The following is a 26,095-nucleotide window of genomic DNA, read 5'->3' as shown; positions in this document are numbered from 1 at the left end:
CGGCCCCGCCCGGTGCCCCGCAGCCCGCCGCGGGGGGCCCCTGCCCTGCCGCGCCGCATCCCCGCGGCACCGGCTCCGCCGGGCCGGGGAGGGGGCTCCAGCCCTGACGGTGCCGATGCCCCCCACACGCCATGGCCTCAGTTGTAGCTGGGGGGGCCACGGGGAGGGGGACGGTCCAGGGCTGCTGCTGGCGGCCCCCAGCCCGATGGCAGCAACCCAGCAGGGCCCTTGCTGCACCCTGGGCAGGTCCCCGGCCCCCCAGCCCCCCCCCCCGTCCCGGAGCCGGGCTGGGCGGAGGCCCTGCCCTGGGGCTGCAGCGATGGGGCGGGGGAGTCGCTGGGCAGCAGCTGCCCTTGGCCCTGCAGTGAGGGCCGTGATTGCAGCAGAGGCTCTCTGGCTCCGGCTGCTGCCTGCGCCCGCCCTGTGAGGGGCTCAGGGACCCCGTCCCCGCTGCAGGCCCCTCTGCGGATGCTGCAAGGATTAGCACAACCCCCTCCCAGCCCCTGGGCTCTCCCGGTGGGATCCCAGCCCGGCAGCTCCCCCCAGCTTTGCCCCGAGCTGCCGTGGCCGTGGGGAGGAGCGGGCAGGGGCTGTCAGAGGCAGGGAGGGGGCTTTCCCATGGCCGGTGGCAGTGCGGCGCTGGTGCGGGCGCTGGAGCCTGCAGAGGTGTGTCAGCTCTCGCTGCAGTGGGAGGGAGGAGGCGAGAGCGGAGCCGCGCGAGGAGCGGGATCGCGCCGCACCGCTGAGCCGAGCTGGGAGCTGCCGGCAGCGAGGAGGCCCCGTCCTCAGCTGACCCGCCTGGAGCAGACCCTTCCTGCAGCGGGGTTCACCCAGGCTGGGCCCTGTGCAGCGCAGAACTGCTGGCTCACGGCTGCCGGGCTCAGCCGGCGCTGCGGCAGGCCAGTGGCGCTCAGGCTTGGCCGCCTCTCGCCCGGCAGCGCGGGTTTGCTGCCAGCTGCCTGCGGGGTCGTGAGCTCGGGGCTCTGGCACGTGCCCCCTGCCGCGGGCGCCTCGGGGAGCCGGGAGGCCGGGACGGGCAGAGGGGGCTGCTGCGCCCCAGCGCGGCACGCTGCCCTTGGCACCCCTTTCCCTGCAGGGCCCTGCTACGATGAGCTCGTGGCCCCCCTGTACTCCTCCTCCATCGGGGCCTCCTCCAGATACAACATCTTCTACTCGTCCAGCTTCGCCCGGCTGCACAGTGAGTGCTGCTGCCGGGGCCACGGCCRCCTCCGTGGGCCCAGCACGGGGGCAGCCGTGGGGAGGGGGCACCGCGCTAGAGCTTCTCCTGCTCAGGGCTCGTGGGCACAGGGCCGGGCCGCCGGGGCTGAGCGCCGCCGCTCCCGCAGGCACCAGCGGCTGGTCCCCCGACCCGCGGGACAAGCAGCCCTGGCTCCAGATCGACCTGATGCAGAAGCACAGGATCAATGCGGTGGCCACGCAGGGCACCTTCAACACGTACGACTGGCTGACGCGCTACATCGTGCTCTATGGCGACCACCCCACCAGCTGGAAGCCCTTCTTCCAGCAGGGCAGCAACTGGGTATGGGGCTGCCGCAGGGCGGCGGGGGCCCCCCCCAGCACCCCCAGCCCACAGGACGCTGCTGACCGCTGCCTCCTCCCACAGACCTTCTTCGGGAACGTGAACGAGAGTGGGGTGGTGCGGCACGACCTGCACTACCCCATCTTGGCACGCTACATCCGCATCATCCCGGTGGCCTGGAACCCACGCGGGAAGATCGGGCTGCGCCTGGGCCTCTACGGCTGCCCCTACCGTGAGTGCCCACCGGCCGGAGCAGGGCTGCTCCCGAGGGGACGTGCCAGTGTGCCTGGAAAACCCTTTGCAGGTGGTACCCAAGCGCTCTGCCTGTCCCTCAGGGTCCCACGTGCTCTACTTCGACGGTGATGACGCAATCTCCTACCGGTTCCGGGCAAAGAGGATCAGCACCATGGAGGATGACATCTCCTTCAACTTCAAGACGGTGGAGCAGGACGGGGTGCTGATGCATGGCGAGGGCTCGCAGGGCGACTACATCACGCTGGAGCTCAAGCAGGCCCAGCTCCTCCTGCACATCAGCCTAGGTGAGTCGAGGCTGGGGACCGGGGGGTCTGCGCCTGGCCRGGCGCAGGCTGACAGAGCCCCCTCCCCAGGCAGCAGCCCGCTGCACGCCAGCGAGGGCCACACCACGGTGGCGGTGGGCAGCCTGCTGGACGACCAGCACTGGCACTCGGTGCACGTCGAGCGCTACGGCCGCCACGTCAACCTCACGCTGGACGGGGAGGTCAAGCGCTTCCGCTGCCACGGCACCTTTGACCAGCTCGACCTCGAAACTGAGGTGGGTGCAGCCGGGCTGGGGAGCCTGCCGGGTGTGGGGGACCTGGGGCCACCCCCCAGCTTGGGGCTGAGCCCCCTCCCTCTGCACCCCAGCTCTTCTTCGGTGGGGTGATTGACCAGGACAAACAGCACCTCACCTACCGGCAAAACTTCCGGGGCTGCGTGGAGAACATCTTCTTCAACGGGGTCAACATCGCCGAGCTGGCCCGGCACCGCCGGTCCAACATCCGCTTTGAGGTTCAGCCCCACTGGGAGCCTGGGCACCCCCTTCCCGGGGCGCAGAGTCCTGGCCCTGCTGACGGGTGACCCCTACCCTCAGGGGGTCCTGTCCTTGCCATGGGGTGACCCCTTCCCCGGGGTTCCCATCCCTGCCATGGGGTCACCTTGTCCCCGGGGCCCCCGTCCCTGCGGCGGGGTGATGCGAGGCCACCGCCACGCTCAGCCGCGCAGCCCCGCATCGACCGCGCAAGGTCGTGCCTGGCCCGGGGCGCCGGGGCTGAGCGGGGGGAGCCGGGGACGGGGGGGCCCCGGCCGCTCACCGCCTCCGCGGTCCCCTCCAGGGCAGCGTGGGTCACTACTGCCAGGACCAGCCCATCACCCCCATCACCTTCGCCGGCATCAACAACTACGTGCAGGTGCCAGGGATCCCGCGGAGGAACCGCCTGGCCGTCAGCTTCCGCTTCCGCTCCTGGGACACGGCCGGGCTGCTGCTCTACACCAGCTTCGCCGACCGCCTGGGCTCGCTGGAGATGGTGCTGAGCCAGGGCCAGGTCAACGTCTCCATCGCCCAGCCCGGCAAGAAGAAGCTGGAGTTTGCCGCAGGTGGGCTGGGGCGGCCGGGGCGCCGGCAGGGTGCCCGTGCCGCGGCGGCGCGCTCACCCCCTTCCTCCGCTCCGCTCCCCTTCCCGCGCAGGGCATCGCCTCAACGACGGCTTCTGGCACTCGGTGCAGCTGGTGGCGCGGGACGGCTCGGCCGTGGTGACCATCGACGACGACGACGGCGCCGAGTTCCGGGTGGCGCACCCCTTCCAGCTGCGCACCGGCAGCCAGTACTTCTTCGGAGGTGGGCGGCGGGCGGCGGGCGCGCGGCGCGGGGCCGGGCGCCGCTGACCCCGCCGTGCCTTGCAGGCTGCCCCAAGCCGGCCTCACTGACGGGCTGCCGCTCGAACCAGACCGCCTTCCACGGCTGCCTGCAGATGCTGAGCGTGGACCTGCAGCCCGTGGACCTGGAGCTGCTGGCGCAGCGCCGGCTGGGGCAGTACGCCGACGTGCTCTTCGACGTCTGCGGCATCACCGACAGGTAGCGGCCCCGGCGGCGGGCGCAGGGTGCGGGGGGCCGTGGGCGCCGGGGACTCGAGCCCTCTGCGCCCCCAGGTGCACCCCCAACCTGTGCGAGCACGACGGCCGCTGCGTCCAGTCCTGGGACGACTTCACGTGCGTCTGTGACCTGACGGGCTACAAGGGCGAGACCTGCCACAAATGTGAGAGCGGGGCCTCGCGGGGCGGCGGGGCGGCTCCAGCGCCCGCCCCCGCTGATCCCGGCCCCCGCGCTCCCCTTTTCCAGCCCTGTACAAGGAGTCGTGCGACGCMTACCGGGTCAGCGGGAAGACCTCGGGCAACTACACCATCGACCCGGATGGCAGCGGGCCGCTCAAGCCCTTCACGGTGTACTGCGACATCCGAGGTGGGCGCAGCGGGTGGCGCGGGGCGGCCCGCGAGCAGGACCAGGCGCCGGCCGTGGGGCCGGTGCGGGGCCTCCCTGCAGGGGCCGTGGGTCCTAACAGCCTCACGCCTTTCCCGCTGCCCCCGCAGAGGACCGGGCCTGGACCATCATCCGGCACAACCGCCACTATGCCACACGGGTGACGGGCTCCAGCGTGGACCAGCCCTACCTGGGGGAGGTGGAGTACTGGAACGCCTCCTGGGCCGAGGTCTCGGCCCTGGCCAACGCCTCTGAGTACTGCGAGCAGCGCATCGAGCTCCACTGCTACAGCTCCCGCCTGCTCAACACGCCCTGTGAGTGCCGGGAGCGGGTGCTTGGCCCCGTGGGGCGATGCTGTGGGGCAGTGCTGCAGAGCAATGCCATGGCATGATGCTGCAGGCTGATGCAGTGGGGCAACGCAGCAGGGTGACGTTGTGGCATGGTGCTGCAGAGCGATGCAGTGGGGCAATGCCATGGGGCAATGCCACAGCATGAGGCAGTAGGGTGATGCTGCAGGGCAATGCAGTGGGGCAATGCCATGGGGTGATGCCACAGCACGAGGCAGCAGGGCGATGCTGCAGGGCAATGCAGTGGGGCAATGCCATGGGGTGATGCCACAGCACGAGGCAGCAGGGCGATGCTGCAGGGCAATGGAGCGGGGCATCGTCATGGGGCGATGCTGCAGCATGAGGCCACGGGTGATGCTGCAGGGTAATGCAACGCCATGGGGGTCACCACCCCTCACCTTCCCCCATGCCCACAGCTGGGCTGCCCTTCAGCTTCTGGATGGGCCGAAACAACGAGCGTCACTACTACTGGGGTGGTTCCCGGCCGGGCATCCAGCGCTGCGCCTGTGGGCTGGACAAGAACTGCGCTGACCCCAAGTACTTCTGCAACTGCGAYGCCGACCACGCGCTGTGGTGAGCGGGGCGGGTGCCACGGGCAGGGGTCTTCGCRCGGGCTGGGGCGCAGGCTGGCGAAGGGCTCGAGCCCCTGCTTGGCCCCTCTCACCCACTGCAGGAGGACGGACAGGGGCTTGCTGACCTTCGTGGACCACCTGCCCGTCACCCAGGTGGTGGTCGGGGACACCAACCGCTCCAGCTCGGAGGCCCAGTTCCTGCTGGGGCCGCTGCGCTGCTATGGGGACCGTGAGTGCCGGGGCCAGCGGGACGCGTGGTGCCGCGGGGCCCCCGCCGGCTCACGCTGCTCCCACTTCCACGCAGGGAACACCTGGAACACCGTCTCCTTCAACCGGGGCACGGCCCTGCTCTTCCCCACCTTCCAGGCCAACCACAGCCTCGACATCTCCTTCTACTTCAAAACCACGGCCCAGTCCGGCGTCTTCCTGGAGAACCCCGGCTCCCGCTACTACATCCGCGTGGAGCTCAACAGTAGGGGCTGCGCGGGGCGGCGCGGGCGTGGGGCGGCGGGGGCCAGGCGCACCGCTCACCCCGCGTCCCCCGCAGCCACCCGCGACGTGGTTTTCGCCTACGACACCGGCAACGGGCACGAGAACCTGACGGTGCGGTCGCCGGTGCCCTGGAACGACGACGAGTGGCACCAGGTGAAGGCCGAGCTCAACGTGAAGCTGGCGCGGCTGCGGGTGGACAAGCTGCCCTGGGCGGCGCGGCCGGCCCCGCCGCAGAGCTTCGTCCACCTCGACTTCGACCGGCCCCTCTACGTGGGTGAGTGCGGCGGCGGAGGCGGCGGTGCGGCGCCGCGGCGGCTCCGGCGCGCTGACGGCGTCCCGCGCAGGCGCGGCGGAGCACAAGATGCGCCCCTTCCTGGGCTGCCTGCGGGCGCTGCGCATGAACGGCGTCACGCTCGACCTGGAGGGCAAGGCCAACGAGACCGAGGGCGTCCGCGTGAACTGCACCGGGCACTGCCAGGAGCCGCCGGTGCCCTGCCAGAACAGCGGGCTCTGCGTCGAGCGCTACAGCCACTACACCTGCAACTGCAGCGTCTCCGCCTTCGACGGGCCCTTCTGCAACCGGGGTGAGCGGCGCCGCGCGGCGGCTCGCGGGCCGGGCCCGGGGCGCCGGCGCCCGCTCACCGCTGCGGTGCCCCGCAGACATCGGCGGCTATTTCGAGGAGGGCACCTGGGTGCGGTACAACATCCTCTCCGTGTCGCTGTACGCGGCCCGCGAGTTCGCCAGCATCGTGGGCAGCCCCTGGCAGCCCCTGCCCGGCTACAACCTCACCAGCGAGGAGGTCAGCTTCAGCTTCAGCACCACCGCGGCGCCCGCCGTCCTGCTCTACGTCAGCTCCTTCGTCAAGGACTACATGGCCGTGCTCATCAAGGATGACGGTGAGGGCCCGCGGGGGCCCCGCTCNCACACGGTACTGCCGTTCGCCTGAGCAGAAGGCAAGGCCACGTTAGCAGCAGAGCAGCGGGAGGCCAAGCGCACTCCCGCGACAGCCGGAGAAGAGGCCGGCAGCGGGCCGGCCCCGGGGCGGCCGCCCGCTCAGGCGCCGCTCTGCCCGCAGGGAGCCTGCAGCTGCGCTACCAGCTGGGCACCAGCCCCTACGTCTTCGCCCTCACCACCAAGCCGGTGACGGACGGCAGGCCGCACCACGTCAACATCACCCGCTTCTACCGCACGCTCTACACGCAGGTACGGGGCCGGCGGGGCCGGAGGCGCCCGACGCCGGCAGGACTGCGGCCGGGCGCTGATGCAGCGCGCTTCCCTCCCAGGTGGACTACCTGCCCGTCGTGGAGCAGCAGTTCTCCCCCTTCGTGGACAGCAAGCTGGACTCACCCAAGAACCTGTACCTGGGGCGCGTGATGGGTGAGCCGGTCCCCCCCTCGGCGTCGCAGCTTGCGGCCGCGCCGGGGGCCCCCCGAGCGGTCCTCGCCCCGTGGGAGCCAGCCTGGGGCCGGCGCTGTGCCGCGGCCGCGTGTAAGCCACCTCCTTCCGCACCCCGGCAGAGACCGGCGTGATCGACCCCGAGATCCAGCGCTACAACACGCCCGGCTTCTCCGGCTGCCTCTCGGGGGTGAAGTTTAACAGCATCGTCCCCCTCAAAGCCATCTTCCGCCCCAGCGGCRTGGTGCCACCCTACAGTATCCGTGGGGAGCTGGTGGAGTCGAGCTGTGCCTCCATGCTCCCCCTCACCACCATCCTCATCCCCCCCGAGATGGACCCCTGGTACATGGGCACAGGTAGGCGCTCTGGGGCCGCGCTCCCAGTGTCCCCCGCACTGCACCAGGGTGCCGGGCCCCTCTCAGCCCCGTTCCCGGTCTCCCGCAGAGTTCCCCCACGTGCACGATGACGGCTGGATCGGGATCATCATCGGCTGTAAGTGACACCTGGCAGTCCCTGCAGCCGGGCGCTGCTGCCACCGGCCACCGGGGCTCGCTGCCCGTCGGCCCTGTGCCGCCGGTGGCCCCTCACCCTGTGCGTCTCTTCCACAGTCGTGATCTTCCTGCTGCTGCTGCTCGGGGGCCTGCTGGCGCTGCTGTACTTCTACCACCACCGCTACAAGGGCTCCTATCACACCAACGAGCCCAAGGCCATCCAGGACTACGGCAGCGCCRCCAAGTCGGCGTCCGCGCACAAGGACCAGAACCTGCCCCAGATCCTGGAGGAGGCGAAAGGGGACTAGTGGGGCTCAGCCCCCCGCAGGCCTGGGAGCGGGGCACCCCCCGCCCACCGCCCGGGGAGCAGCCAGCGTCGCGGGACCAAAGGGCCGAGCGCACCTCAACTGCCAGCACCCGCCTCCGGACTGCAGCGCCCGCTCCCTCCGGCCGCCAGCTCCCGCAGAGCTGCACCGCGGCTCGCTCCGGCGGCGCAGCGYGGCGTGGCTGGCCTCTCCGTCCAGGGCAGGCTGCTGCCTGCAACCAGCCGCAAACCCTCGCCTGCCTCTCGCAGGGAGCGCGGGGAGGGCTCTGGGCTAGGGCCGCCCTTGGCGGAGGCGGCCGCCCCGCGCCCTGCAGCGCGCTCCCATCACAGGGCTGCTCGTGCCTCCCACTCCTTTTTCTATCGGAAACGCGCTGCGATGCAGCCCAGCCGCCACTCGCCCAGTTAGCGACGCTCGCGCATAGGTTAGCCGCTTCTTTACTCGCTTAGCAAGAGCCATGAACGAACCCGTGCAATATAGAGCATTAGAGCACAGCGCCAGGCTGTGCGGGGAGACTCCCGTGCAATACCCCTGCCAGCGCACGCCCCGGCAGCTGCTGCCGCGCATGATGCCACCTGCACTTTGCTGAGAGATGCTGCTTTCATACAATCAGGTACAGATTCTTTCTACCATTTTTGTTGCTGAATATTCTACTACACTCTAATTTTTTTATTCTATCGGTTTGTATAAAAAACAAAACGGAACTTAACGTCAGATGTCACATATAAAGCGAGTGTTGTGGTAAGTGGTCTGTAGTTCGCTACTTCTCTGTAAGAAGTGCTAGTCCTGCTGATTACCTCCAGCCCAGTGAAAGCTCCTGTTCACATGCTATATTGTGGTACGACAATGTTACAGAAATGCATTTATCTACCCAAAGGCCTAGCTCCACTGGGCACTTTATTTTTAAAAATAATCTGTTTTGTTGAATGAAATGTGAAGATACTCAAATAAAGGCAGAACGACCATGTTTGACACAYTTCCCCTGTCTTTGGGTGTTCTGGGGCAGCAGCTCCTCTCCTGCRGCCCCGGGGCCAGTCTGCGTTTGGGAAAGGGACCGGCACTGCCACAACCTGGTCGCAATTCCCAGCTGCCTCTTCGCAGAGGAGACAGCAGGAGCTGGCGAGGCAGGGCCGGATCACCACTCCTGGGGCTCGGCCCTCTGCCGCACGGAGGCACGGCACCGCAGGCGCATCCTGCTCTTCCCGTGGCTGCTCCTTCGCGGTCTCCCCTGCCGCAGCCACCACGAAGCACTCTGCCGGCTCCTTCGGGCCCCCACAGCCCGCTCCGCGCTCCCAGAGCTGGGCACACGCTTGGGCAACTGGAGCTCAGGCAGCCCGGCCTTGCGAGGCGCGACCCGTGGTAGCTGGCAGCTAGCACCCTGCTAGGTCCAGTCCACGGGCTCCTGGCTGGCAAATGCAACGGCAGAACAGCCCTGGGGGTGGAAACGYGTCCCTGTCCCCAGCCCGGGCTGGTGCCCAGCGCGCGAGGCCCGGCCGGATGCCTGGGAGCCCAGGCCAGGCCCCGCGGCCCAAGCGTGGCGGGAGGGCAGCAGTCACGGCCGAGCGCAACGCGCCTGCCTGCTGCTCTCTGGGCAACACGGACGGAGGCCAGCAGCCCACAGGAAGAAGTTTGCTACCACTTTATTATGACAAAGGTTACAAGCAATGTTATTTTTAAAGTGCATTATAATTCACYGTCAACAAACCACAGACACAAGCCTCGCATAGTGCAGATACGGCCATGGTGGCAGAGGACACTGAATAGACAGCAGGGCTGGGGCAAGTCAGATGGACAGAGGCAGCAGAAAGCAGGAGGGTGGGGAGTGAGAGGAGCAGGGCTCAGGCAGGTGCTGGGCACAAGTGTTGCTCCAGACAGACCTAAACCCCTACGAGCTCCAAGCAGGACATGACGGCTACAGCAGGAAGGGTGCATCTCGCTTGCCAGCAGCAGGTTGCCGAGAAATGCAGCAACGCTAAGCAGGCCTGTGCCAGGGATCGGGTTTGCTCCCAGGCGCAGACCCTGGAGCCCAGACCTTCCCTGCRTTTGCAGCCTTGCTGCACTTCTGGGACACGGAGGCCTCACCACACACAGCACAGCCGTTCCCCAAATGGGCAGGACGACAGCCTGGGCCACACAGCCCTGCTCCGCTCCCAGGTGCGCGCTCGGCCCGTACAGTGCCCGGGCAAGCACCGTCCGCCCCAGAGCTGCCGAGCCCACAGCCAGCAGGGAAGTGGGCTCTGGGCCCATGTGGGAGAAAGCCAAGGGATCTCATTCTCTGGGGTGCCTCAGCTCCACGTCAGGACTCAGATCTCCCCCAGAGCCACTTCAGTGCAGTCAGTCACGGGAGTCTGGCGCTAGACCTCAGACTCCCATGCCACCAGACTCTCGCACTACCCTGGATGGCTGCAGTGAGGCCTGGCCAGGTGGGACAGCCTCTGTCCCCTGAACCCTAAGCACCAGGCTGCAGGTCCCTTCGCCAGCTCGCAGTATGCTCGCTTGCATAGGAGAGGACACTTGGGGCCCAGCTCCCTGCGTCACCCTCCATCCAAACTCCCCCAGCCCCAGGCCTGGAGAAACTCCCCTGCAAAGACACCACTGAAAGACAAAAGCAGAGTCTGGGACGTGGCCCCTCCAACCTGAGAGCACCCTGGGAGGCGCAGGAGGCCCAGCTGCGTGGCTGAGAAGGGTTAAAGTGCTTGCTTTTTTTTTTCTTTTTTTTTTATGAGATGCTAAGGCCAAACCTCACCTCGACAGACAATGTTTCCTCTTCATCCCCAGGAGTTAGGGATGGGAGCAGAGTGCTAGAAACCTCTGGACAGTTTTCAGTATGCTTTGTCTCTGATCAGCTCAGTGGTTTCCCTACTAAAAGTGACTTTTTGCATAGTGCTGCTCTCCCCATCCCAATGGATGATGCCACACAGACTGTGTGCAGGTAGTCTCTGTCCTCCAGCCAGCTGGGATAGGGGGAAAAAGAGCCTTATTGACAGCAACTGTGGGGCCCAGGGACTGCTGCAGCCACATGTGCAGGTGTGGGGCCAAGTCTACCGTTCCMAACTATGTCTCTGTCCTAATCAACAGGACTAAAAAGTAGCAAGAGGAAACACAGAGCCCAGTGCTTACCCCAGGGGAGAGGGCTGCAGAGGGCTGCACCAACCAACAGCTCCTCCCTAACCCCCATCCCTGGGTGCACCAGACAGCCAGATTCCRGCCCTCTTCGTCTCGGTGCGGGTGGAACCTCACTCACTCTTGTTTTTCCAGCAGCCAGTGGAAAATGGAGAGACTCTGAGAACTCATCGCTGATCCTCCTCTGGCACCACAGCTTTCCTTCAAGCCCCAGTTGCCTTGGTCCATGGGCTCCCTTCAGCCCTGGAGACCACCAACAGTGTCAGGCTCTGGAGCCTGCCTCATCCCAGGGCTGGGCAAAACTGCTAACCTTTGGCAGCAGCCACCTCACGCTCCTTCCCCTTCCGCTCTCCAGGCGTCAGGATGGAATGTAGCACTTGTGACACACACAGCAACAGGAACACTGGCAGCAGTCATGTAAGCGTGAAGCAAACATGGCTTTGCTTACAAGGTGCAGCAGCAAAGGGTGCTGGGGACTGCCCAGCATGGGGCCTAAATGATATCCGTTTCTCTCTCTATGCCAACATACTTCAGGGCATCTGCCTGGCTGTACCTGTAAGACAGGAAAATCACAGCTGCTGTCATGACCTCCCTGTGCTCCCTGCAAACGTAYGTGCATAAAACAGTTTCAACCCTTGCACCCCAGCCACCAGTCTGCTGTTCCCCACGTCACCTGTAGTCAAAGAAGAGCTCCTCTCCTGCCTGGATGGCCCTCTTGGCAAAGATTCCTATCCGATGGTCTCCATTCACCATCACAACTGCAACCAGAGACACAGGATCAGAGACATACACTCTCCAGCTTAGGCTGGGTAGTCACACAGCACTTTTACCCTGGCCTGACTACCTGCCAGCCTCTGGGGCCAAGGTACCAGAGCTCCTGCCTAGCATGAACAGGACACCTCTCTGGGGCAGCAGCTAGCCGCCTCTCTGCAGCAGCGATCTCTCATTGCGAAGTCAGGGCCATGGCAGAACTGAACAGGGCCCTCACCAGCACAGATGTGATTTGCTGCAGAGAGAAGGAAAAATTCGTCCACGTCTTTGAAGTTCTGCTGCTCCTCTGGACCCAGGACCCTGCTGAATCCTTTGCATTCCCAGAGCTAAGCAGGACTCCAGAGATTGTTCCCCCTAACTGGATCTGACTGGGCAGGGATATCTCACCTTTGGCATAGCAATTGGGGTTCACAGAGTGGTTGGCAAAGCGGATTTTATTTCCTTTGCGTGTGGCATCAACRACAAAATCTATTGAAAAAAAAAAGAAAAGAGAGAGAGAGAGAAAGAGAGAGAGAGCTCTGTAGTATACTGTAAAGACAAGGCTGTTACACATGTGACAGATGGGCAAAYGTCACATGCCCACCCATCAGCCCCCAAAGTAGTGGGCACAGGCATGAAGTCTGARTCTCTTCCACCCCCTCCCTCAACTGCCACCTGAGTTACCATTGTTGAGGTTGAAGAGGAAACTTGACATGTACTTGTCATAGACCTTTCCTCGCCGGTCAGCCTCATCCTGTGAAATAAGCTGGAGAAGGAGAAYGCTCTGAGAGAGATTCAATGACTGAGGGTGCAGCAAGGATCGCTGCATGGAATGAAGCTCCTATAGCTCCTGGAAATACCCTCCCGCTCTTCCACACCAATGGGTGGTAGCTCAGCAGGGCCCAGGAAGGCTCAGAGGGAGCACAGTACAGCAGCTGGGAGCAACACGTATGGGACACACTCCTCTATGACAGAAGGCCTGCAGATATTGAGAGGGGTCTCAAAATGGAGTAGGATGCAAAATTCAATCACTAAGCCTTGTCACTGTGAGCCCTTTGACCAGATCATGGCTGACCTGCATAAGGCACGCTATTCCCACTGGATTAGTGGCTGAACAAAGCACTTCTGCTAAGCAAGTTCTCCTAAGCACGCAGCTCAGCAGTCCCAGTAAGTGCATTCCTAAAGGGCAGACGCACTGACCTCACCACAGTATTCGGAGATAAACTCATTCTTCTGCACAGATTCTTTGATGAACGTCCCCCAGCCAGCAACATCAGATGGTGCCAGCAACAGATGCTAGAGCCAACGTAAAATGAAAATGGTTACAGTCTGCAGGCCTACCACCTCCAAGCACACAAGGAGCAGAGATCGCACCCCAGACATCARACAGACAGTCCCCATCCCTGTGAAGCTGTACGTTTTGGGGCTACAGCAGTGCCCAGGAGCAACTGCTGTGTTGCACGCCATGCTCACAGTCCCAACACCACAATGTCAAATAACTTAAGAGAAACAAAAYGAGAGAAAGTATCTATCCAACATCCCCTGGTGTAAAGTTGATACACGGTTCCCTACAGATTTTGGCTCAGYAGCACCATTAAGCTGGAGCTGCACATTACCATCCAGCAATTTGCACCTTTCTCCAAATTTCAGTCTCTTTCATGTGCAGTCCCCTTCCTTGACCAGGATTCAAGACCCGACCTTTCTCTGTCAATTTTTATACTACTCTTTTTCATGCAATTCTTTTCTCTTGTTTTGCACATTCTTAATCCAAACACCAGATTAAATGCTGCAGAAGCCTGAGCAGAGCAGCTTCCCTGACCAGACTTCCTCCCACTTAGGTAGCTGTGGGTGGCCCACCTACTCTTTCCCACTTAGAGATTAATTCATCAACTCTGCTCTGAAGCAGCCCTGTGCCATATTACTGCAGTGCTGCTCACAATACCTTTTTGAGACCTCGCTGGATGCTGCAGTTCTTGCAGGAGACCACCTTGCAGTCCCAGTGCTCTGAAGCCCCACAGGTCAGGCAAAGGTCAGGGTCACACTCCCGCACTGCCAGGTAGCATGGGCACTGCTTGGTGTTACACTGGGTTTTACAGCGGCAGCCTGGAAAGCGGTTCTGACCTGCAGCAAAATAATTCACGGGTTTGTATCATGAGTTTTTTTCAGCAAACAGATAGGACATATGATGTCCCTGCCCAAAAGGAAGCTTCTAATGAACCAAGTCACACACTGTCAGGCTACTGGGACTGCGTGCGCACACATGACCAATGGCCACACTGTCTGCCCACCAGCTTGGCAACACTAGGAAGGTGTCTTTGTGCTCATAATGCACTTTACACCCACACTGCTCTGCGCAGCAGTCAGGGGTGACCCCAGTCTGCCTTCCCACCTCCCTGAGCCACCAGGACAGGGCTCACTAAAAAAAAATGCAATGGGACAGACAAGGTGAAGCAGCCAGAGCACCCAACTGGTGAAAGCAATAAATCACAGAAACAGCCTGTGTGCAAAGGAGTTGGGACATGTGCGATTTGAAAAATAAACAACTTTGATAATATAAACATAAYAAAACTGATCAGTACAGACAAGTTTGTAACCTGAGCTGTCTCCCTGTCACTCTATGGTCTTTACAGACCCCAAGCTGTGTCATAACCGTTAAGCAATTCACCCTTAGAAGCCCTAGTGATGCGGGCAAGTGCCGTTATATCCATCACAGAGCAGGCAATGCAATTCCTCAGAAAGGAGGAATGACAGAGGCAGAATAGTGATCCAACCCCCACCCTAACCCTTGGCTACACACCCTCCCTTCATCAAATCAGCAGCATCACAGATGGCTTGTTGATGCTGGATACAGACATGCAGATGAGCACTCTCCAATGAAAGTATATATTACCAGCTTCTGTAAATCACRAGGCAACACAGAATAAACACTTTCCCCTTTGACTTTAGCAGATTGTTAATCAAACTGCTGCAGATGGAGTACAGAGCAGTGCTGTAGATGCAGGAATAAAATAGGCCTTTGGCAAGTCCCAGGTCTACACCCTCCCTCTGGTCTTTGTCAGGAGAGCTGGCTGTTTTCATGCATGATAGTCCCAGGCTTTTCCTTACAGTCAGGGTTGCACTGGCAGAACTTCTCACAGAAATTCTGAGTCATAATGCAAGGACAGGAGCTGTCACAGGGATGTTCAGGGTGGTCACAGGGCTGGTAGTTGTACACCTGGGTAGGTGAATTATCTAGAAATAGAGGAGAAATGGCACGACTGGAAGCTGCACTTTGCAGAAACATTTCAAAACAACATGCCTGAGGCTCTGGAGCACAGAATATGCAAGTTCTCCCTTTGCCTGTAGAGGGCAGCAGCAATGCAGTGCATAGCTTGGCTGAGTCCATCAGACACAGGGGTGTGATTGCAAATACATGACACATGTCTACCTCACCCTTGAACAGCCTATTTCACACAGGGATCGTATGCCAAACCTCAGCCTCCCCTCTGATGGGAGCAAGAATCAGACTGCACGTACTGACTCGGAAAGAACACTGGCACTGCGGTGATTCACATGGAACACTTGCAGCAGGCTGTGTCCTGCTGCATCAAAACGAGGCCTGCGAAGGGGAGCTGCTCTCCTCCCTTTGCACTGCTGCAGCTGGAGCTTCCAGGCTGCAGAGAAGGACATGACTCCCGCAGTGGAAGTCAGAGCCCGAGAACTAGATCCCACGGGTAAACAGCCATGCAAACAACTCATAAGCACAGCCACAGCAAACGCTACCTTTTTTCAGCTGAATCTTCCTGCAGTGTGCAGCCCACAGCCTGAAAGGGAAGCAGAGAGAGTGTCTTGAAGGGAAGTCATGAGCTTCCATGAGGAATATCTAGCCAAGACGGACTGTGCCTGACATCGCTAGTCAGTGCAGTGTCAGCAGACAGAAGGGTCCAGCCAGTCTGTCCRACAGCTTCATGCATTAATAACTACCAGCCAGCCATAGAAATAGAGGAATTCAAGAATGATACAGCCACAACAGACATTATTTAAGGCAAGTACTAAAGCCAGGATAATATCCTGAAACACCACTGCAGCTGGATACACTGGGACCAGTACACAAGWAGTAGTTTGCAGGTCAGGGAGCTTAGACTAGGCCACTGTTAGGACAATGAGACTGGTCCTCTCACAACAACGTAGCGCTTGAGCCAGACAGCCACCACACTGCTTTCTCCTCCAGAACTAAGCCCATGGACACAAAACCACACAGCTTGCTAACTAGGGCAGCCACACCAGAGACAGGCTGGGGGCCAATTCCCAGCCAGCAGCACAAGCAGCCCTGTGTGACAATGGGAAGTGTGTGCAGACGGGAGCCAGATGGGGATTACCAGGAACACTTTGGCACAGAAAGCAGTGGATCTGGTTGCACTTTAAGAACAAAACAAGCTTGTCCAACACTTGCCTGTGCTTCCTTTTCTTCTTCTGGGATGGATTCATTAATTCGTTTGTTGGCAGTTTTGTTATAAGTGACTCTTTCACTGCAAACTGAAAGACCTACAAAAAAAAAAAGCAAAAAGAAGAATAAAGTTCAGTGCATTCAAGTCATTTTTATCTAAAGCATAAACAGAGAGCGCACAGGCAAACATGCAGAATGGGCCTCCCACTGACTGGACCAAAAGTGGACCAGCTCCCAGGTCCACTGAGCCATGGGTTTCATTGCTACTCTTGCTTAGAAAAGAAGACCCTCCACCTTGCCAGAGCCAAGCCTCAGAAAGGGCACCCTACAGAAGCTAACAGCAGTGGACATGTGCAGGGCTATTCTGTGAACAGCAACAGTTCTACAAAATAAAAGGTGRTTGTTTTCACCATACCCAGCATCTGCATCCAACACTAAAAACTTCACTTAGCTTTGATGCAGCACATACCTCAAGGTGATTTGTGGCAGTAAAGATTGAAAAAAAAATTGCAAGCAGGGGCAAGGGCCTCCTTCCTGTCCCTGGGCCATGTGCTGCAGTTCCTCTTTTCCAGGGTACACAGCTGCCCTAACAAGAATGCTAGGCTGTACCTGCTTGCACGTCTTTGTTCCCAACAGCCTGGCAATCGAACAGAAGTTGTTGAAGTAGGTCCCATGGAACACACGGAAGAGCGACTCCTCAGCTCCTGTCCACTCGACAGGCTCCTGTGGTGCTTCTACTGCAAACAGCTGGGATGAAGCAGGGCTGAGCTTCTGCTTGGTGGGGGTCTGGCAGCGGGAGTTCGCCTCTGGTGGAAAATGCAGATGTTAGGCCAAACACAAGTAAAAACACATCCTCGCTGTCAAAGCCATCTAGGATAGCAGGCTGAACACAGCCTGCCTCTCTCCCTACTCTACACCTCCTCACAGCTGTACGGGGATAGCCCTAYACACAGCACTCACCACCTCACAGTCCGGCCTTGAGTCAGGCAACTCGGATTATGGCCTCTCTTAGCGACAGTGGTACTGGCCCTCTCACAGCAATGCAGTACTAGAGCCAAACTGCCATCACATCACCTTCCCACTCTGGGCAAAGCCCATGGACGCAGAACCACTGAACTTCCTAACCAGGACAGCAGCAGCAGAGAGACAGGCCTGAGAATGAGCAAGCCATTCCCTGCTCTCCTATGTGAGGCTTCAGCCCAGACACGTGTACTCTCTCACCACCTGGGAAGCTCATTCTGCCCTGGCCACCACCACTTACCCCAGTGTGGTGGAGGCCTGCAATCCTGCTGAATGGAGGTGCGGGGAAGTGGTCACTGCCTAGCAGGTCCACAGCCAAGCCACTTGCCTTGACAGCTYCCAGGCCACAGACTGGCACTGCCCAAGCAACCTGCCCTGCTGTGGGTACTTTCCTCATGCACAGCTGAGGGAGGTACTCAGAGCCAAGAGCTCTTAATTTTACAGCTTCCCCACAAAGCACTTGCTCTGCTTGACAACATTCTGTGTTCCAGCAAGAAGATCATGACTCCCACAACAGCAAAGGGCAGGGCCTTGTGTCCCTCAGGTTTGTTTAAGTCCAGCTGTAAACATCAACTCTGTTACTATAACTGTAAACGYCACACCTCTGGTGCAGGGACTGAGAAGCAAGACAGAGAGAGAGCCCCAGTTACAACGGTGCCTATTTGTTGTTACTGTTCATAGTGCTAAATGGGAGAGGGATATCTCTAGGAATGGCATCATACCCGAGGAACTAGAGGCCCACTCATTGCCAGTGTCTCTGTCGCTGTCTCCCTCCCTTGTCTCAGCGACTGTGGAAGCTGGGGTGTTTGAGCAGGAAGCACTGACCACATGGTGCCTCCGGCGGCGCCTGCCTGAGCACTTGGACCTGGGATTGTGCAGCGCAGCAAACTCCTTGGCTCCTTCCTGCAACCAGAGCAGAACACAGCACAAGGGTGTGTGGGTGGCAYACAGCTGGGAAATATGGAAAAGCTTTCTGTAGGCCTTGGGAGATGGTCTGCACTGCTGCCACCAAAAGGTGCCAGTCACTTGTGGTCACCTTCAGTAACTGAAAAGGCCCTGCCAGCTGCCTGCAGTGCACATTTCTGCTTTGCTTCCTTCTGCCTCACTGCCCAGTAGGAGCTGGCTCCCTCACCCTGCACATCTCCAGTCCCCTTTCTCTTCCTTTTGCCTTGGCAATCTGGCAGTGAAATCCTTCTGGTTGATTCCTCTGCTTCAACATTGCAGCTCCCCTAAGACGCTTTATAAAGTGTCTAGTATCACTGCCAGATGATCAGTTCTGACACCATGAAGCGCATCAATCTCCCTGCAGCCAGATCTTCATATCTTTACTGCAGTTCTCATCTCTGAGTAACACAGCTAGGTTATACTTCTAAAAGATAATTTTTAAAACAGTTTGAGCCATCCCCATATACATATATTTCCCCATTTTAACCTGGGCTTCCTTTTTTAAATCCAGCACTGAGTCCAGAGAAATCATTTACTGCAATAATTTCCATCTGCTTGCTATGAGGCTAGTCTTTGTTGGAGATTTGTTAAAGAAGGCTTCAAACAAGGTTCATATTTGGTTTCATGCTCCCCCTGAATCCAGTGGGGATTGGAACTAATTCTAAAAATCACCGAAGCTGTACAAAGGCCCCGTAAAGTTCTGCAGGAWAAAACCGGCCAGGCCTACTTCTCTCATGGTTTCAGAAGGAGGAATGCAGAAACATACCAGCCAGAGGAAACAGTCTGCCCCACAAGGRTCTGGCTCAATCTTGGTCTCTCTGTTCTTTCGTTTATACACATTAGGAGTAGCATGAAAAGCTGGAAAAAAATAATAGTTATCTTTACTATTAGCATCCTCCAACAAGAAGCTTCCCCCCCCCCACTGCAGCAAGGGACAGGGGCAACAAGAGACAAATGAAGGAAAGAGACCACATTGGAAGGAAAGAGACTGCCTGATGCAGTCACCAGTGCTACAGCAGTAGATCTCCTAAGAGCAGAGGACAGAGTGCCAGGATCTCTTGGCCCACTGTACTTCAATAAACAATGGGAACTTAGCAGCCATGGCAGAACACTTGGGAAGGGTTTGGTTGCCAGGAAAAAGGTTTGCTTTTATATTGAAGCAAAAAGACTATGCAGTCTTAATATTATATCTTTTAACAAATAATTCACTAGAGAGAGTCCTGTGACTTTCCACGGAATCCTGTAGACCTGGGGAGCTGCAGCCCAAACAACTAAYCAGTATCCACAAGGCTTTGGCAGGGAAAACTGCAGGAATATGACTAAAATGAAGTTGTAACTTCCAATGAGGCAGCAAAAAAATGGGGCATGCCYAGGCTTTGAAAGCGTAACATTCATGTCTTTCCCTGAGGAGCTTCTGCATAGTAAGAGTACAGTCTRGTCACGGCAGCATGTCTGTCACAAACTGCCAAGAGGCTCAAGTACAGTGTGCTGAAAAATGATGAGACAAAAGGGGATTGACACACAGGCTGATTTACCATCCATCTGTGGAAATTAGTGGAATCATCTTTATAAAAGGTTTCTGGGCACCTGTCAGCTCCTTAAGGTTCCACTGCAAAAGTCCAGAAAGGCATCACCCTCTAAAGACTGCAGCATGGGCACTATGCAAGGTATGGAGAAGGATAAAGCACTGAGAAGAATGAAGAGAAAGGGGACTCCAGGAAAGCATCCAGCTGAGACTGAACTTACGATGCAGAAAACAGTCATATTTGAAGCAGCGCCTGCAGAAAAGCGTGTGGAAGGAGTGTAGGGACTGCTCCCGCTGGACAGATTTTGCACATGGTCCATCTATGTTGGGAGTGCACTGTGGGGGCAGCACATTGGGATCAGAGACTTCCGTAAGTTCTCGGTACCTRTTTTAAAAAAACAAAACAAAACAAAACAAAACCACAGAGAGGCATGTTTTCTTATGCTGGGAAACATTACAGGGTTCTGTACTGCTACAGGCCTGTGTGACCCTGGCCTAAATGCTTTGAGGCTAAACTAAAATTTCTAATAGTCAAAAATCTTTATGCTCAAGGCACCTCCGAGCTCCCAGTACATCACTTTCCACAGCTACTGARCTCAACTTCTTAGTCAGAGCACAGTGTTTTTTTCTGAAATATAAATTGTAACTGTTGCTAAYAACGGTAACAGACAATTTAAATAGAGCTCCTCTACCTCTCTTTCATATCATCTGGGAAGCCATATTCAGGAAACATAGAAGAAATAGCAGTGAAGATCATGTCATTTGGAAACCGCTTCTTTGAACACTTTTTGTTACCTAAGAAAAGGAAAAAATAAGAGAGAATTTCTCAGTTAAGCTGGACTTGAATATGCTYTTCCTTCTTCCAGAGAGAGTGATTCCAGTAGGTGTTCTGGATTATATTTTAAGATGCAGAAATACAATCACATATACAATGAATAAGCCTTATTTTGTGCTGCAATTAGGTTAAGGCATTTCCAGATGCAGTACACTCTACCATTTCCTGAGCAAAGTAGCATAATGTATTTACAGAATTGCCAAAGATGTTTTTTTTACAGAATATTACCATTTATTTGTGCCAAAGCAGGATGAGACTAAATAGGAAGCCTCCATCAAATGTCAGGAGAGATCTAGGGAGAGAAAAGACTCTACCCAGGCTGGACTTTATTTCTGGATAATTATTCTTCATTAATTTAGCAAAATGGTGGAAAGAGGAGGTAGTAACTGCAGAATACAAATTTACAGACAACACTTTTGGGTTTCTACATTTACAGAAGAAGGTCCTGGTATTTCTTATCTTGTCCACTGGGGACAATGAGAACAACTTTCTCTTTTCAACTACTTTACCAAAAYTTGTCAACCTGCTTACTACCTTTAATGACACGTTAATAACCAAAATAGTGATGGCAGGAGAGCACTGACCAGCTCCTCAGGGAGGCATGGAAACGTTACCAGCACGGTCCTGGTTTCTATGGCCAAACCCACCTTCCACTGCAATTCGTTTTCTTTTCCTTGTGACTGGCAGCTCCTCTTTCCCATCCTCCTGTTTAACCTCAGAATCATTGTGTCCTTCCTCTTCCTCGTCTGAGTACTGATTCAGGGCGTTCACTAACTCCAGGAATACAGCATCGCTGATCAGCACTGACCCTGAAATCATTTCTGAAACACAGTGGTGTCAGCACTATCATCTTGCATTCTTCCTCTGGTGCCACATCACAAGCCAGCCAGAGGACAATGTTAGTAACTAGGACTCTCCTAGCAATTCTGCACAGATAGGTGGGAGGAAGAGTTGATCTTAACGCTATAGAGCCATGACAGTGGTGAATCATTTTTAATAATTTCTGATGATCAACACACAGAGCAACATAGTGAGCCTGCTAGGCAATGATTATTTTATTCATAGATGCTCATTAACAAAGCCATCTGAGGAAAGGCCAAGCAAAGTGTTTTCTAAGGCCTTCCTCCCTCTCGGCAGAGCCTTATACTGGGCTAGGCAGCTTTGCAGGAAAACACATTGGCTTTTCATCTCTGAAAAGCCCGAATGAACTCTTGGCTCAGATCACAAGTGAAATAAGGTTACTGAGCACCTCCTACCCTCTAACACATTTTTCTACATTCCAGAACAAGTCTGTGAACCCTCACAAACAAGAGCATCTGCTCCAGAGCATCCCAGGCCTAGAACAAAGCAGGATATCAAAAGGCAGGACTGTGTCTGTGAAAACTAAAACAGCAGGCAAACTCCTGCTTTCTACTCTAAGATCTCCCAGGGAAAAGCTGGTTACTGCTGCCACCTTTTGACTTCTTAACTACTTTGATATCTCTTTTGCAAGAGACTGGACATTTCTATGCTTTCTTGGTCCCCGGTTACCTTCTTCTCCATGAACTTTCCCATCATAGTTATTAATAAGTTCTTCAATGAAGGTTTCATCTTCTTCCTTCACCTCATCTCCCATGTAAGGGATATTGCACAGAACAGTTTCATCCTCCACCTGAAAAGAGATTAAATACAATTCAGTAAACTAGCACTTGCTGATTCCATATTAGGCTGTGTCTCTAAGCTGCTCCTGTCCATTCACATACGCAGACACCTACTCCCCAGGTGAAGCTTCAGACGTCTCCTCATGGACATTTCATTGTTGCCCAATGCCAACAGCATGATTCTCATCCTCAAAAGTGTACACCACTTAAAAAAAAAGATCAGGCAAGTCACTAAGGCTTACAGAAACTCAGAAGCAGATAAATAGCCAATAATAACGAACAGTAAAAAATGTCAAAGACATTGTGATTTGAGGCAGAATAGAATTGAAACAGTGAAGGGCAAAATAGTAGCTCTATCCTGCCTAGAAACAAGTTAAAGCTGAGGMGTGTTCTCACATTACCCCCACAGAGCAAGTATATTTGACTTTCTTTGCCACATCACCACAGACTGACTTTTGCTTCACAGTTGCTCTTGTCACACTACCCCCCTGGTTTACTATATGTGGCTTCAGAGCACTCCTGCAGGTTGCAGAACAAAACACATACACCCCCAGCAAAGGAGCAGGTTAGCCACAGACTGCCTGTTTGTTTAGCAAATGATCTTAATKAGGCCACCAGGAAGGTCAGAGTGGGGCTGCTACACCAAAAGCTGTATTAAACAATTCACCGCACTACTGTGATTGAGGAACTAATCCTCAGTAGCATCCCTACAAAAAGGGCAGCAAGGTAATCCTGTCACAAAGGAAAGGACCTGCCCAAGAAACAAAACTCTTCATTTAAAGAGGAAGAAAATTCTAATGAAAAAATGAAASATTAACTCTTTGAATCCTGTGAAATACTAATGGCCCTATCAAGATGTCAAGTATAAAGGAGAAACTAGGTAGATAAATTAGCTTGCATAAAAGGCTCTCCTATGGATTTCAGCAAAACAAACAACTAAAACAATGYTTTGCATCATCTCTCAAGCAGACATGGTTTCAAACAAGTAGGCTGAAGAAGGTATAACCRCTCCACAGCTGTGTAATGATTACACATCAATCTCACAAAGACCTTGCACCAAAGCACTTTCTTACATACCATGAAATTCTGCTGAAGAGGGGACCAGGAGTACATAATGGGCACCAATGCCACTGTGTTCAGAGTTCTCATGTAAAGTGTCTGACTTGGAAAGCCAGGAAAAATGCTCTCAACAGTGCACTGGAATATAAGCAAACGAAAGGACAGTGAGGAAACACCACCTTGGATATACTCTCAGCCAGGAGGAAATCATACTACAGGACAACTACAGCTAAGCCCTGCATTTCCTCATGCCGATTCCTTGACACTAAAGCCTTTTTTGTTTTTGTATTATGGAAGAATGCTAGGCACAGTCTGATTCTGACATACGGCAGCACAAAACAAAAAGATTAAGTATCTTCAGAGTCCCCTCCAAAACTGTGGTTCTAACCTGCATTTATTGCTGCTGTCCCAATTTTGTTCTCTTCTCCATACCTGTTTTAGAAAAGGATGTCCACTGACCGGCTTCATTAACTGCACTGGTTGAACTCGAAGCTTCTTCCAGTCTTCATTCAGAATTTGAGTTTTTTCATGAACCTTTGCAAAATTGGCCACAAACAGAGCCTGCAGTGACAGAAAAACACACTCAAAACTTTAAAAATAATGTTGAGATTTAACACACTAAAATCTCTCCTGAGATTTTGTTTCAAATACCAAACTACGTACTCAGCACAGCACGTCAGATTGATGGTACTTATTAGAAGGAATTCTATTTAAATTCATGACTGTATAAAACAGCCTTGTAAATCCACTGAACAGCCAATAGCTTTTGATAACTCTTGACCACAGCCAACCTTTTCTAAAATCTTGCCTACCAACAAGACAGGCATAGAATTCATCTGAAACCCACCAGTCCCTTTACAATGAAAGATTTAAAGCAAAAAGATACTTCTAAGAACAAGTGGAAATTAAGTCTTAGTGCAGTTATGCAAGTACTTGGCTAATAAGCTTCTGTTGTTATACATCTGACACTGACTACACTGCCCTACTCTAATAATGGAGCATGAGGAAAAGTAGTTCTCTCTTCAAATTTACAACTAAGATAGAACTTTGCAATTAGCAGGAAGAATCGCTCCTCTGATAACCGCTCTAATACTATAAACTAATGTGAAATATTTAGGAGATATCCTTTCAGCTAKAATCGCCCTCATAATGTCTTTACCTTAGCTCCCATATTTGCCTGAAACCTCTTGAGCTGCCGAAGACGCATATATTCAGACTTGACTTTTCTTTTCCAGTATATAATACACTTAGATGTTGGAGGAGTGGCGATTTCCATTTTTCTATAAAAATACAAGAAGAATAAATATAAAATAATGGAGATCTTAATCTTATAGACAAGTGCTATTAAAAGAAATCCATGTGGATTTTAAATGCATCATAGACTTTAATCAGGAAAAAATAATTACATAAATCTGCACTAGTCCTATTTAAGGAATAATTACAATATACTATAATACACTGAAAAGCCTGCAGAGCTTTTGGACATAAGAAGATGCACTGAACTAAGCATGCTTACAGCTTTCAGCTGCTTATGCCCAATCTAAATTGCTATGAATCCCCTGTGGATGAAGTGTTCTGGGTGTTCCCCTTTTTCCATTTGCCCAGGGCACTAACAAAACAAAATAACGACATCATTAGTCTGGCTACATCAAGCCATCACTTTCTCACATTGACAGGAAGCCAGGAAGGATTTTTTTTGTTTATATTTTTTAGCCCTTCCTCTCAGAAATGTACTGCACAATAGAACTCTGCAAAGAAATGCAAGTTTCCCTAAGAGTCATATTAACCTCTGAAATGTGTTAACACTCCTATTTCATTGCTTAAGCCTTTTGCATACACTGTAATCGTTCATGCAGATCTGTACAGTTCTGTCTGAACATCTGATTCCTAAGCAGGCTGAGCAGACTCCATCCTGACGCAGCCACACAGCCACCGGACCGTTCAGACTCAGAGACGCTCAAGGAGATTTCTCCAACCTCTGCTTTTGCGGTGATTCATCCTTAAAAATTTAACTCCCTGACTTCCTATGGGCTGTTCTCAAAGCTGCGTTTCCACAGTATATACATTATTCCACAGTATAAACATTTTTACAGGGCTTTCTGCCATTCAAATGTAAATAATAATAATAATAATAATAATAATAATAATAATAATAAATCTATACAGAATTCATGCCAGCATACATCTCCTGGGGTTGACAGGGTTAAAAAACCCCTATGGAGCGAGCCAGGATACACAAGAAGATTTTCGAGGGGGAGTTTAATATGAAGGCTCAGCAGCAGCCACCCGACGGCGCTCGGGACTATTCCCAGCCAGGAATTACGCAGGGCAGCAGGGAGCAAAATCCCCGCTCCTGCTCCAGGGGACTCGAGGCGCAGAGCGGCGCCAGCGTGGGAAAGGGCTGCGGACGCGCGTGGGCAAAGGCGCCAGGCGCCGCAGGGCCGCACGCCGCCCCGGGGGCCCCCATCTGCCCCACAGCCTCCCATCTGCCCCACGGGCCCCCATCTGCCCCACAGCCTCCCATCTGCCCCACAGCCTACCTGCCCCACAGGCCCCCATCTGCCCCACAGCCTCCCATCTGCCCCACAGCCTACCTGCCCCACGGGCCCCCATCTGCCCCACAGCCTCCCATCTGCCCCACAGCCTACCTGCCCCACGGGCCGCCATCTGCCCCACTGCCTCCCATCTGCCCCACAGCTTACCTGCCCCACAGGCCCCCATCTGCCCCACAGCCTATCTACCCCATGGGGCTCTCATCTGCCCCACAGGCCCTATCTACCCCATACAGACCCCATTTGCCCCATGGGACACAATCAGCTCCACAGGCCCTCTCTGCCCCACAAGGCCCCCATCCGCCCCACAAGGCCTCCAGCCCCACAGGGTAGATCTCACACTGATCTCATCTGCCCCACGGGGGCCCCGTCTGCACCACTCGGGACTCCATCCAGCCCACGGGGCACGCATCTGCCCCGTGGAGGGCCCCACCTGCCCCACAGGGGCCCACATCTGCACTGCTGAGGGCCCTGCCCGCCCCACGGGGCCCCCGCCCGCCCCACGGGCCCGATCTGCCCCACGGGGGGGTCCCAGGGCCGCAGGGACCCGCGAGACGGAGGGCGG

At 55.8% G+C, this 26,095-nt stretch overlaps 2 protein-coding genes across 6 annotated transcripts in view; one reads left to right on the top strand and one right to left on the bottom strand.

Annotated features, from left to right (window-relative positions):
• CNTNAP1 (contactin associated protein 1) overlaps positions 1-8,622 on the top strand; it is a 9,225-nt gene extending 603 nt beyond the window's left edge. The window contains exons 2-24 of the mRNA XM_085310380.1: positions 1,097-1,198; positions 1,347-1,540; positions 1,625-1,772; positions 1,876-2,079; positions 2,149-2,333; positions 2,426-2,569; positions 2,893-3,154; positions 3,246-3,395; positions 3,461-3,632; positions 3,707-3,813; positions 3,897-4,016; positions 4,145-4,348; positions 4,798-4,954; positions 5,055-5,182; positions 5,258-5,425; positions 5,501-5,719; positions 5,790-6,029; positions 6,106-6,342; positions 6,522-6,649; positions 6,730-6,823; positions 6,964-7,197; positions 7,286-7,333; positions 7,450-8,622. Of these exons, the coding sequence (XP_085166506.1) occupies positions 1,097-1,198; positions 1,347-1,540; positions 1,625-1,772; positions 1,876-2,079; positions 2,149-2,333; positions 2,426-2,569; positions 2,893-3,154; positions 3,246-3,395; positions 3,461-3,632; positions 3,707-3,813; positions 3,897-4,016; positions 4,145-4,348; positions 4,798-4,954; positions 5,055-5,182; positions 5,258-5,425; positions 5,501-5,719; positions 5,790-6,029; positions 6,106-6,342; positions 6,522-6,649; positions 6,730-6,823; positions 6,964-7,197; positions 7,286-7,333; positions 7,450-7,640 (3,836 nt within the window). The 3' untranslated portion in view covers positions 7,641-8,622. The remainder of the gene's footprint in view (positions 1-1,096; positions 1,199-1,346; positions 1,541-1,624; positions 1,773-1,875; positions 2,080-2,148; positions 2,334-2,425; positions 2,570-2,892; positions 3,155-3,245; positions 3,396-3,460; positions 3,633-3,706; positions 3,814-3,896; positions 4,017-4,144; positions 4,349-4,797; positions 4,955-5,054; positions 5,183-5,257; positions 5,426-5,500; positions 5,720-5,789; positions 6,030-6,105; positions 6,343-6,521; positions 6,650-6,729; positions 6,824-6,963; positions 7,198-7,285; positions 7,334-7,449) is intronic.
• Positions 8,623-9,279: 657 nt separating this feature from the next.
• Positions 9,280-25,120, bottom strand: EZH1 (enhancer of zeste 1 polycomb repressive complex 2 subunit). Of its 5 annotated transcripts, none has more exons than XM_085310366.1 (20): positions 24,816-25,119; positions 24,138-24,258; positions 23,411-23,539; positions 22,997-23,116; positions 21,810-21,930; positions 20,927-21,100; positions 20,137-20,239; positions 19,666-19,829; positions 18,686-18,777; positions 17,697-17,877; positions 16,564-16,760; positions 15,961-16,052; positions 15,291-15,331; positions 14,634-14,759; positions 13,471-13,649; positions 12,729-12,824; positions 12,213-12,294; positions 11,937-12,017; positions 11,452-11,536; positions 9,280-11,331 (listed from the first exon to the last, which is right to left on the bottom strand). In XM_085310366.1, the coding sequence occupies exons 2-20, from the start codon at positions 24,252-24,254 to the stop codon at positions 11,271-11,273; spliced, it is 2,241 nt and encodes a 746-aa protein (XP_085166492.1). In that variant the 5' UTR covers positions 24,255-24,258; positions 24,816-25,119; the 3' UTR covers positions 9,280-11,270. The 5 variants fall into 5 exon arrangements, with proteins under 5 accessions (XP_085166492.1, XP_085166493.1, XP_085166495.1 ...); XM_085310367.1 differs by lacking the exon at positions 24,816-25,119 and adding an exon at positions 24,495-24,515; XM_085310368.1 differs by lacking the exon at positions 9,280-11,331 and adding an exon at positions 11,623-11,784 and having other exon boundaries at positions 11,469-11,536; positions 24,816-25,120.
• Between the last annotated feature and the right edge of the window lie 975 nt (positions 25,121-26,095).

The sequence above is a fragment of the Rhea americana genome, unplaced genomic scaffold (assembly GCF_003343005.1).
Source record: "Rhea americana isolate MKP2758 unplaced genomic scaffold, rheAme1 scaffold_319, whole genome shotgun sequence".
Lineage (NCBI taxonomy): Eukaryota > Metazoa > Chordata > Aves > Rheiformes > Rheidae > Rhea > Rhea americana.
The sequence above is the reverse complement of the archived record's forward strand: the minus strand, read 5'-3'. Positions and strand labels throughout refer to the sequence as shown.